An 11,244-nucleotide genomic window follows, 5' to 3' on the forward strand; every position below is an offset into this window, starting at 1 on the left:
TGAAATTAATCAACTAACACAGATGAGAAATGTAGAGTCCATTGGGAATTGATTAGGTGGATCCCTAGGTGCTAAAAACAGAATGCGCTAGCTCTACCAACAAACACTTTATAATTTTGTGTGCAATGCGTGAATTTTCAAACTAATGAGTCGTCAAGGATTAAAGGTAAATTCCTTGTCAAGGATTAAAGGTTAATTCCTTTTTTTTCTTCGACGTGTCAGTGTCCTATCCAGTAAAGAAAACGATAATTGTTATGCTTAAAGGTGATATTCAGACGTTATAGTAGTAATCAGAATTAATAGTACGATCTTTTTTGTTTGTGGGGGCTGGATCAAATATTGTAGTTTCACGTTTTAAGATTGAGGAAATGAGCTTGAGGAAAAGTCTGGACCTGCCCACAAAGACAAAAGTCAGCCCAACAATGGTCAATACGTAAGGATCAGTGGTGTGAACTGCCCTATAATTCTATTTACAATTGGGTGAAGAATGAAGATCGGACGTCCTCAAATTTCTTTTAAGTATATGAATTGACATTACTCTAACGACAAAATATTCAGAATAGATAGTACATGTTTGCTATTAAGTCCCACATTCATTAAAGGAATGGATTGTGCTCTCCTTATATAATTTTGGACAATCATTATCTCATGAACTAAATTTAGAAGCGAGCTTGATTCAAGGTCCATTTCTTTATATGGTATTAGATTTGAAACTACCGATCCTTATTGTTGAGCTACGGTCTTAAGTTATTCACATTCTAGTTGATTAGTTCATGGTTGCAGTGGAGTGTTAACTCAACATCACTTAGGATTAAGGCTATGGTCCTCCTAATATTATATTTGAGCAATTTCTCGTCTTAAGAATTAGCTTTTGAGGTTGAGTTAAACGCATAGTCAGTTTTATCACAATTGTCCCAAAAAGCTAAATATTTATTTAAGGGGTTGAGCTCTGGGCGCGGGCGGAGCCAAGAAGGGCCTAGGGGGTTCATCTGAATCCTTTTCGGCGGGAAATTACACTGTTTATACATAGTTAAAATTATTTTTTATGTATATATAGTAGATGTTGAACCCCCTTTGACGTCTTCGTATATTTACTTCTTCATATTTTGAACTCCCTTAGTGAAAATCCTGACTCCGTCATTGGTTGAGCCATATGTTTGTATTGATTTTAATAAAATTTTGGGTAAAATATATGTTTGGTATTATTCAAATAGTATTTACAAATTCGGATCATATGTTGACTTTTCCAAATTATTTATCAAACATATCATATATTTATTATTTTCCTAGAGATTAAAATAGAGAAACACATTATATCAAAAAATAAGAATAAAAACCTTAAATTTCAAATATTTTAAGTTTCATATATACAATTTCTTTTAAATAGGAAAAACTAGTTTAACACGGACTAAAAAGAGATAAAGAGGAGATAATTTCTAATGATAAATTCAATGTGTCATATGAAGAAATACAATGAGACCTCAAAAGCGCCAGCCTTTTTGTGTTTATTTAGAATCTCGTTTTACTATCGTAACGGGTTAACAGCCTAAGGATTGCTCTATGGATTTGAATATCCATATCCATCCATCATCACCCATAACTTTTTGAAGATTTAGTTTGGAATAGAGAAAAGACATCATTTGACCTCGAATCTTGTAAAACTTGGTTTATGAACTAAACTTAACTTGTATTTATTTACCCCCCCTTAACAACTTTCAAGTTAATTAAATACCCCCTTAGCGGTGACGTGGCAAAAAGTGTACCCAATCTCTTAAAAGCGCGTGGAAGGAAAAAATAACACTAAAAAGTGGCCCCAACCGTGTAGATATGTCATCTTCTAATTGGATGATATATTAAGATTTTTTAATATTTTATTTTCCATTTTAAATTAACTTTTCCTTTTCTTTCTTATTCTTTCTTCCTTTCTCCTTCTTTTCCAAACCCCACCCCCACCCCCCCCCTGCCTCCCCCCCCCTTGTCTCCTTTTCCCCAGATGCCTTTTCCCCAAATTGCTATTTCTCCTTCTTTCTTCTTCTTTTTTAGGGCCCAGATGCCTTTTCCCCAAATTGATAAGATTTCTTCTTATTCTTTTCCATTTCCTTGGTACAAGCAAGAGTTTTTCTCGACGGGCTTTTCATGTTTGTCTTCCCCAGATACTCTTTCATTCCCGTACAGATTTTCACCCCCTTCCTCTTATACCCTTGAGTATCTGCTTGTAATTGTCATGCTCAAACTTCTTATTCTTTTTCCATTTTCCTTGGTCATTTTAAGCTCTCCTCTTTCATGTTTGTCTTCTCCCGTCTTTTCCAGATGTCTTTTTTTTTCCATTTTCCACATTTTTTCTCCTCTTTCATGTTTGTCTTCTTTGTCTTTTCTCCATTAAACACATATTAAATGAGCAAAAGAGAAAAAATGCAAATGAGATTAAAGGTTGAGAAAAAAAAATTCAATTGGCAGGAAAGATTAATGGGTGTCCGCTGGATTATTTTACTTGTTTTTCTGTAATTAAGAATGTTATTGATAGTTTTGGAGTTCCATGGTTGTTGTTTTTTTTGGATTTTTGGAGTTCCATGGTTGTTGATTTTCGGATTTTTGGAATTCCATTGTTGTTAATGGAAGAAAGGTAGCCATTGTTGGAATTTCTTTTTCGTTGCGGCACTGGGGGGGGTGGAGGGGCGGAAGAAGGTGGGTTTGGTTGTTTGGTTGGGGGTGGGGGTTGGCGTGGTGGTGGCGGCGGCGGTGGTGGTGTGGTGGAGGCGGCAGTGGTGGTGGCTGCGGTGGGGTCCATTTTTAATAAAAGAATAAGAAAGAGAAAAATTAAATAAATAAAAATAATTAAAAAAAACATTTAATGACGTGGACCAATCACTGGCGAGTGGTGAACAAAACTTAGATCTCAATGGTCCAGGTAAATGCTAGGGGGGTATTTAATTAACTTGAAAGTTGTTAAGGGGGTAAATAAATACTGAAGTTAAGTTTAGTTCTTCATGCCAAGTTTTAAATCTCTAGTTAGGGGTCAATTGATGTGTGTCTTTTCTCTTTGGAATATTAACAAATGTGGGCATTTCAAATTTGTAAAGTAACTTAATTTGGTTTAATTGCGAAAAAGAATCGACTATATGAAATTCAATTCCATAGGTTTTCTGATCACATGAGTAAATACTTATTCAAATTCCATGTTTATACTTTATATCAACGAAAAAGGGCAAAAAAAGGCTTTGGATTATTGAAAATAGAATAAAATTATCTTCCTTTTGGTTTTTGTCTAAAAATGGCCTAAACTACTAGAAATAGCCTCTTATTAGCATACAAGCTCAATTATGCCCCTATCCAGGTAAAGACTCATATATTTTATTTTAAAACTAATTTCTCCACTGAGGTAGACTCCACCTTAAAAAAAAGGCCACCCGCTTATTTCTTACTATAGAAGATGTACTACTTTTTTTGTTCTTGAGCTTTCTATTTCGTGAAAAGTTAGATCATACATATGTGACCAGACTATTATTCTTAATAAAGTGAGACAAAAATTTATAAAAAAATCGGTTACAAATCTCAATAGAAAAAAAAGTGATTTTTTTCATCTATGTTTTTAGTTTTTGGAAAATAGAATTATCCGATTTCTATATTGATGTAAAGTAGTGAAATAAGTGAGTTGTCATAAGTACATGCTACCTCACTTAATTAGAGTCCTAATTATGGTAAAAATAGTGCAGTTTGATTTAAACACGGATGTAGGTAAGCTACAGGCTTTCTGATTAGTACAATTATTTAAGGGAAAAGGGTCAAAAATGCCTTTCTATTTTAGAAAAAGGGCTAAAAATATCATCTGTTACAAATATGGGTCAAAAATACCCCTCTCATCATTAAAGTTTTCAAATATGCCCCTGCCTTAACGGAATTTTCCAAATTAACCCGATCTCATTTTTAAACCTGTTCCATTTAAATCCAACCCAACTACATAAAAAGCTCATATGCGACCAACTTGTTCCCGAGTCCTACATCTGGAGCCACTAGACACAAGAGCCAGTAACCCATATGGGTTTTTTATTTAGTTGGGTCCGGTTTAAATGAAGCGGGTTTAAAAATGAAATCGGATTATTTTGGAAAATTCCGTTAAGACAAGGGTATATTTAAAAACTTCAATGACGGCAGGGGTACTTTCGACCTAACATTATAACGGAGGATATTTTTAGCTTTTTTTCAAAGTAGAAAAATATATTTTACGCTTTTCCCATTATTAAAAGAAGAGAAACACAAGTACAATTAGTAACAGCAATAAATAGATGTTTCTATTACGTTCCTACTCTTGTGAAATGTCATTTAAATAACTGGCTTGAATCAATATCCCCAGTGTTTGCATCTCTGATTCACTGAAGATAACCATTCAACCGAAGACCAAAAAAAGCAACTGACAGTTCATTATAATTTGCGGTTGCCTGCATGTTTGAGGCAGCTTTAACACAAACAAGTACACTGTCTTTATATAATCATACTAGCTAGTACTGTCCTGACATCTTTATCTGCTTAACTATTAAATAATGTTAATCAGAAATTTCTTTTATTTTTTTTTTCATAAGAAAAAAACAGAGAGTTGATAAGACCAGTCAAATGCATGGCATAAGCTAGAAAAAATAATTTATTTTAGCCAAATTTTTTGTGTCCAATCTCTTTCTTCATCTTTATATAAACCTGACCCTTTGGCATATTCATTTCCTCAAACCAAATATTATTACCCTCTGGACTACTACCTCTCTGTCTCTTGAAGCCTTTCATTGAGTATTCCAAAGCAAATCATAAACTTAAAAAGAAGAAGTTGAAAGAAGAAAAAAGATGGCTGCTTTTTCATCATACCAATTACAACACACCAACCCTTTTCTTCTTGACACAGTTTTTTCGCCAAGTTCTCCCATTAAGATGTCTGGCTTTTTGGAAGAACCAAACAATTCTTGTACAGTCCAGAATTGTTTCTCTCAATTTTACCAACCAGAATTCCATTCCAATGTGATTGTTCATGAAAATAACCCAAATATTACTACTACTCTTAGCCATGATGAGCCTAATTCTGTCACCAACAAAAGTACCAGCAGCAGCAGTTTGGACATGGATTCTTCCTCTGTTACTGATAAAATTGAAACTGAGAATAATAAGCCTAATGTCACTCCTATGGACAAGAAAAGAAAATCCAGAGAAGGGTCTCCTTCTAGGAGTTCTGCTCACTCTAGGGTAATTAAAATTTTTCATATATGTCCTCTGAATTTTCACCTTCTTGATCAATTTCTTGGAATTGGGATTAATAGTCCTCTTTTTTTTTTCTTTTTTTCTTTTGGTAATTAGAATGTAAAACAGGGTGATAATGGGAAAAAGAAGAAAAGCAATAGCAAATTAGTAGCCAAAGATGAGAAAAAAGAGGAGAAGAAAGCAAATGAAGAGGCACCATATGGCTACATTCATGTTAGAGCAAGAAGGGGCCAAGCAACTGACAGCCATAGTCTTGCTGAAAGGGTACAATTTTCCCCCCTTTAGCTATCACTAAAATTTACCAATGTGCTATGATATTTTTTGGTAATTATATTCAGGCCCGACCAAATTCGGAAAAAAGTTCCACGTTGGGGTTAAAACACTTCTTACTAAAGATGATTCATAGACAGTGCTCGAATTCGAGACTTATGGTTAAAAATAAAAGAGTATTTACTACTCGACCATAAACTTTGATGTTTTATGAAAATAATTAGTTCTATGAAAATTCATGTGCAACAGTTTTCTGACTGTTTAACTTGTGATATGATCTCAGGTGAGGAGAGAGAAAATAAGTGAAAGGATGAAGATATTGCAATCTCTTGTTCCTGGTTGTGACAAGGTGAATCACAAAGTTAGTTCAGTAATTTTTGTCTTCTATTTGTCTTTCTGTGTAAAGTGGAGTGACACTTTTTCAAGATAGTAGGATAGAATAGTAGTATGGAATCTTTATTTATTTATTTATTTATTTGTGAATTCTTCTGACAATTTTCATGTGACTTAAATGAGATCAGGTAACTGGAAAGGCCCTCATGTTGGATGAGATAATCAATTATGTCCAATCTTTGCAAAACCAAGTTGAGGTAAAAAGAGAATAATTAATTAATTCCTTTATCTAACAATTAATTCACTGTCTCATTGAGTTAATTACCTAAAAAATTACTAATTATATTATGTGTTTCCCATGTTTCAGTTTCTCTCAATGAAACTTACTTCTTTGAATCCAATGTACTATGACTTTGGCATGGACTTAGATGCACTCATGGTCAGACCTGATGACCAGGTATAAAATTTCTTTTGATTTCCTTCAAATATGTAATAGGCTAATTACTTTTCAGACTCTTATTTCTTTTAAATCATTATTTTTCAGAATTTGAGTGGGTTGGGGACACCGCTACTAAATATTCAGCAAGGCCCTACTAACGCTACTACATCACAGGCAGTTGAAGTTATTCCTAACACTAATAGTGGCTATCCTTTTTTGGATAATTCAGCATCTCTCATGTTCCAACAGGCCCATTTCCCTAATTCCATTTCTCAGGTATTGTATATTCACTGAATATGGTCATAATCTATAACACTCTATACATAATCACCAAATAGACAATCACCTAAAAGACACTTTATGATGGAATTGGTATCAGACACTTTGATGACACATTAATAGATTGATTGACAATGTAAAGATTTTGTTATATAGTAAATTTGAATATGTGATAGTTGGTTAGTTACTATGTTATGAGGTTATCGATTAATGCTTATCATAAAAATTTACCTTAATTACTAAGAAATAATCTAATTTTGATTGAGAAATAGAAAATACTTTGGAATATTATTGAGAAATAGTACTTATATAGCTAATATACATGATGCATTTTTTTTTCTAACATGGAAAAATACATATATCTTTTTTCAGGGTAATGGGCAGCTCTTATGGGGTGCGGATGACCAAAGACAAAAAATAATTGATCAGTCAGGATTCAGCAACAACTTTTGTTCTTTCCATTAATGTAACACCAGGCCCTGGCCTGCCCTACAGGCTACAGAACATTTGGTGAGCCATCCATCACTGTCTTAATTAGTAATACAAGAGGAAAAATCAAGCATTTTAATTTATAGTTAAACATAAATATCATCAGAGTTTAATTAAAGTATATATCTACAATTAAGAGCTGACAATTTTGTTTAATTTTGTGCAGCACTTTGAACCTGACTGTAGCTAGCTTAGTATATAACATGTGCATGGAGGATTATATTCTAAATCACTTTATCAAGACTCGGAGTATTTTTAATTAGTAGTCAGTAGATTAAAATGATGGGCCTTCTGGATGGATAATATTTATGAAGTGCAAGAAATCAGTGGAAGCCAAAAGAGTAACAAGAAGAAATTAAAAGAAGTCAGCTGGCAGAATTATTTGAGACAGATCTTTTTGGAGATCCTTTTGATTGTTGCTGTGACCAATATTTGACTTGATTCCTGAACCAATTGAAAGCACAAGTTCCTAGAGCCATGTGATGGTGGTGGTTAAACCCTAGCTTAGCTAGAAAGAAGAAGAATATTATGTAGAGAGAAAAAAAAAATGTACTCCTTTTCTTTTTTGCATCTTCTTCTTGTATTACCATGTGTACGTAGCTATTATGATAAATTTGATTGTTTGCTTTAATTATAAGGTGCTGTCTTAATTTCTGTGTTATTACTTAGCAGAGTCAAAAAATTTCACTAAAAAACTCAAGGCATAAAGAAGTAATCAAGACATAAAGAAGTAGCTCTTATGATAAATATGATTAAATATTTTTACGTTTGTAGTAGTTAATTTTTTGTGTTATTTTGGGATTGACATGATTGATTAGCATGAAAGGATGAATTGTTGCTTTCATATCTATGGCTGTACGATGTAATCTTTCTGTGTTATGAAATCTTGGTAACAACCCTAGGCTTTAGGTAACGGATCTACTGCCTTCACCTCATCACCCTCTCTCTTGGAGAAAAGACTTGTCAAACTACTGTGTTTCTATTACTGGTGTGGGGAAATTTATAATTTATTCCATGTTCCATTTTATACGATATCTTTGAAGTACGAGAGTCAAATTATTTAAATTACTTTAAGTATATTACTTTGACTATGTTTATATATGTATTTTGAGAAAGAATTTTTATTTAAAATGTTGTAGTCTAATGTGCCTAATATATCAAAATATTTTTAAATCTTGTGATCATATTAAATATGTCAGGTAAAATTCAGAATTAAAAATTTACCAAATATAATAAGAGACCTAACATACTAAAAAAGAAGGTAATACACGTAAACTGTAACAGGAGAAGTAATTTTCAGCGTGAATCCATACACAGAATCTTTAAGTTCTTAAAAATAAAATGTACATACAGTCAAACCTAGCTCTCTATAATTGTCGGTCCCTATAACAACTTTTCACCATAACGACCTAATTTTCTCTAGAACCAATTTTTCATGTTATATTTTACTTCTCTATAACAATATTCTATCCGCAACAGCAGTGACATACATTATAGCGGTACACTCTTTGTAAAATTACCCTTCTATCACTACCATACTTAAATATTCTGTAATAATATTTTGTACGAAATATATTATGTACAAAAAAAATATTAAAATATTTTTTACGAAACAACAGTGACATACATTATAGCGGTACATTCTTTGTAAAATTACTTTTCTATCACTACCATACTCAAATATTCTGTAATAATATTTTGTACGAAATATATTATGTACAAAAAAAATATTAAAATATTAAAATATTTATGGTAATCATTATTAATGTCATGAAGAGCCTCAACTTATTGCTACTTGGGGTGAGATACATGAGTCAACTATTAAGTCCTTAGGCAACTTTCAAAGGAAAGCTATATATTGAATTCGCTTTTGTTGAAAGTTTGGATAAAAAATTTCGTCAATTCAAGCATGATGTTATCACTAAGACACTGAAAGTTACGAACTAACCTACAATGGTAGAATTCTTACATCAAACTTGAAGTATTTAAATTTACAATTAATTTTAAATGCATGTGTTCCTTAGATTATAATTTCTTATTGGTGTGGTACAATTTGTTATGGATTTATTAGTAATTTATTAGTCTTTTCAGTTTTTATTTAATGAAATATGAAAATCAATTGAGATTTGAAAATTAACAAGTATTTTGTTTTCGCTTATTAGATAAATAATTTTTTTGCTTAATTTTTTTTATAACACATAATGAGATCTAAAAATCAAATGCCAATATACATACATAACAACACCTCAATATATCAGCCATGAAATTTTCAGGCAAATATAGCCATTATAGAAACGTTTGACTATAATTCGAAAAAAAAACTATGTAAAAGGTATTATAAATCACAATACTTAAAACTTCAAAGTATGTTAAATAACTTTCAAAAAACAAATACTCATTTAACTTTTGGAATAATAATTGTGTTACATCAAGTGGATGACTGGAAATACTACTTACAACTTACTTTAATTTAAGTGTCTTACTTTTCTTTTTGTCATATTCCAAAAAGAAAGATCTATTTTTATATTTAGTAAGTTGACACTTCAAAGTTCAAACATCCTACATGATAATTTTAAACCATAAGATTCAAATGACATTTTAGTATATTACTCACATCTTTAATTTAGAACTACAAGATTCAAAAGTCTCATTTTATTCCTTAAACTTTGTGTCCAATCAAACTAAGACACTTAAATTGAGTATTTTAGGAGTACAGTGGATTTGTATACCTGATTCACGATTGAAGTTAACTCCGAGCACCAACCTAGTGAGTGTAATACTTCCTGTTTCATTTTTTTTTTTTTTTCCGAAAAAACTTTTGGTCTTATAGATATCAAACAGTTCTCTTTCTTTGTAACCCAAACACAACCACTATTTTTGTGACAGAAGGCATAGTATTTCAGTTTGGTTGAGTGCCAACTGCCAATAACAAAAGCAAAGATTTTCGTCATATGCTTGTCCGATCCCGGCGCAAGGGATTGGATCTATAATTTAAATTGGAGCTAATTAAGTCTTCTACTTAAGCGTGAGTCTCTCTCTAGATATGATATTGAGAAATAACTTGTTATCACTCTTGTTCAAGAATTAATAAGTGACCTATCATTCCAATTTATACGAAGGAGTTTGACTCGACGCATAGTTAAGAAAGAAAGATTGTATATTTTTAGAATTTGTGGTCTTAAATTTGTTATGATAATATGTTTATGATTAAATGTGACATATTTTGAATGAACTAATAAAGAAATACTACCAATTTAATTAAACAAAATCAGTCTATGCAAAACTAAAATACTAATCCTCTGTCTTAATTCACACGTCCTCCTATTTTAGTCCGTCTCGGAAAAAATGTCATATATTGTTAGTTAAAAATAATTTAACTTTTGAATTTTTTATTTTACAATTAATGATATTATTTATACCCATATAAATGTCTATGGTTTGTTTTGGAACACAAATTTCAAAAATCTTTCTTTGTTAAACTTAATAACCGTTCATGGTTACATAATTGAAACGGAGGAGTAGCTAGATTTCACTATTTCTTTTCTTAGATTTTTGCAGAAAAATGAAATAATATTTACAAGACTGCATCCCACCTTGATCTGACTTTGGAACTTAACCCTACTTAGTGCGTCTCCATGTATAAGAGTCAATATTCCAGAGACACCTAGCTAGGACCAACTTTTTAGTTTCATCACTTAATTAAATTTCTCTGCATATATAGAGGAACATACTTAATTCATAATTATGAAATGATACTGGATTAAAGCTATTCACTTAAACAATCATTAGGATCAGATCTATCTCCAATATTAAGGGAAAGCAGCCAAGAAATATGATGAGGTAAAACAACTGAACCGTCTTAACACTGTTTACAAGTGATTTCTGGTCCAATGTATGTGAATTATAAAAGACATTTCCACGTGATATTTTTGCTATAAAGGAGACATGCAGGAGTTTAGATCCACATGTTGGAACACTAGCTCAATAAATAGTTGACGTTATCTCTTCTAATACTTATGTATATCAGAGATTTGCAAATCTTTAGTTTGCTAATCATCCAATGATAAGTCCCATTTTAAGCTCTTTTTTTCCTTGATTTGTCAATTTTACTCCTCTAGAACAAACTAAAAGAAGTGTCCTATAGAAAGGGAGTATTCCAATTATATTTAAACATTACACTCCATCATTCTTTTTAT

At 31.9% G+C, this 11,244-nt stretch overlaps 1 protein-coding gene across 2 annotated transcripts; it reads left to right on the forward strand.

Moving 5' to 3' along the window:
* Nucleotides 1-4,618: 4,618 nt before the first annotated feature.
* Nucleotides 4,619-7,679, forward strand: LOC132056192 (basic helix-loop-helix protein 80-like). 2 transcript variants are annotated; one of them, XM_059448279.1, is made up of 8 exons: nt 4,619-5,223; nt 5,347-5,502; nt 5,792-5,869; nt 6,030-6,098; nt 6,209-6,298; nt 6,386-6,556; nt 6,932-7,069; nt 7,215-7,679. In XM_059448279.1, the coding sequence occupies exons 1-7, from the start codon at nt 4,831-4,833 to the stop codon at nt 7,022-7,024; spliced, it is 1,050 nt and encodes a 349-aa protein (XP_059304262.1). In that variant the 5' UTR covers nt 4,619-4,830; the 3' UTR covers nt 7,025-7,069; nt 7,215-7,679. The 2 variants fall into 2 exon arrangements, with proteins under 2 accessions (XP_059304262.1, XP_059304263.1); XM_059448280.1 differs by having other exon boundaries at nt 4,624-5,223; nt 5,792-5,857.
* Nucleotides 7,680-11,244: the final 3,565 nt, after the last annotated feature.

This window comes from Lycium ferocissimum, chromosome 5 (assembly GCF_029784015.1).
Source record: "Lycium ferocissimum isolate CSIRO_LF1 chromosome 5, AGI_CSIRO_Lferr_CH_V1, whole genome shotgun sequence".
In the NCBI taxonomy this organism is placed as follows: domain Eukaryota; kingdom Viridiplantae; phylum Streptophyta; class Magnoliopsida; order Solanales; family Solanaceae; genus Lycium; species Lycium ferocissimum.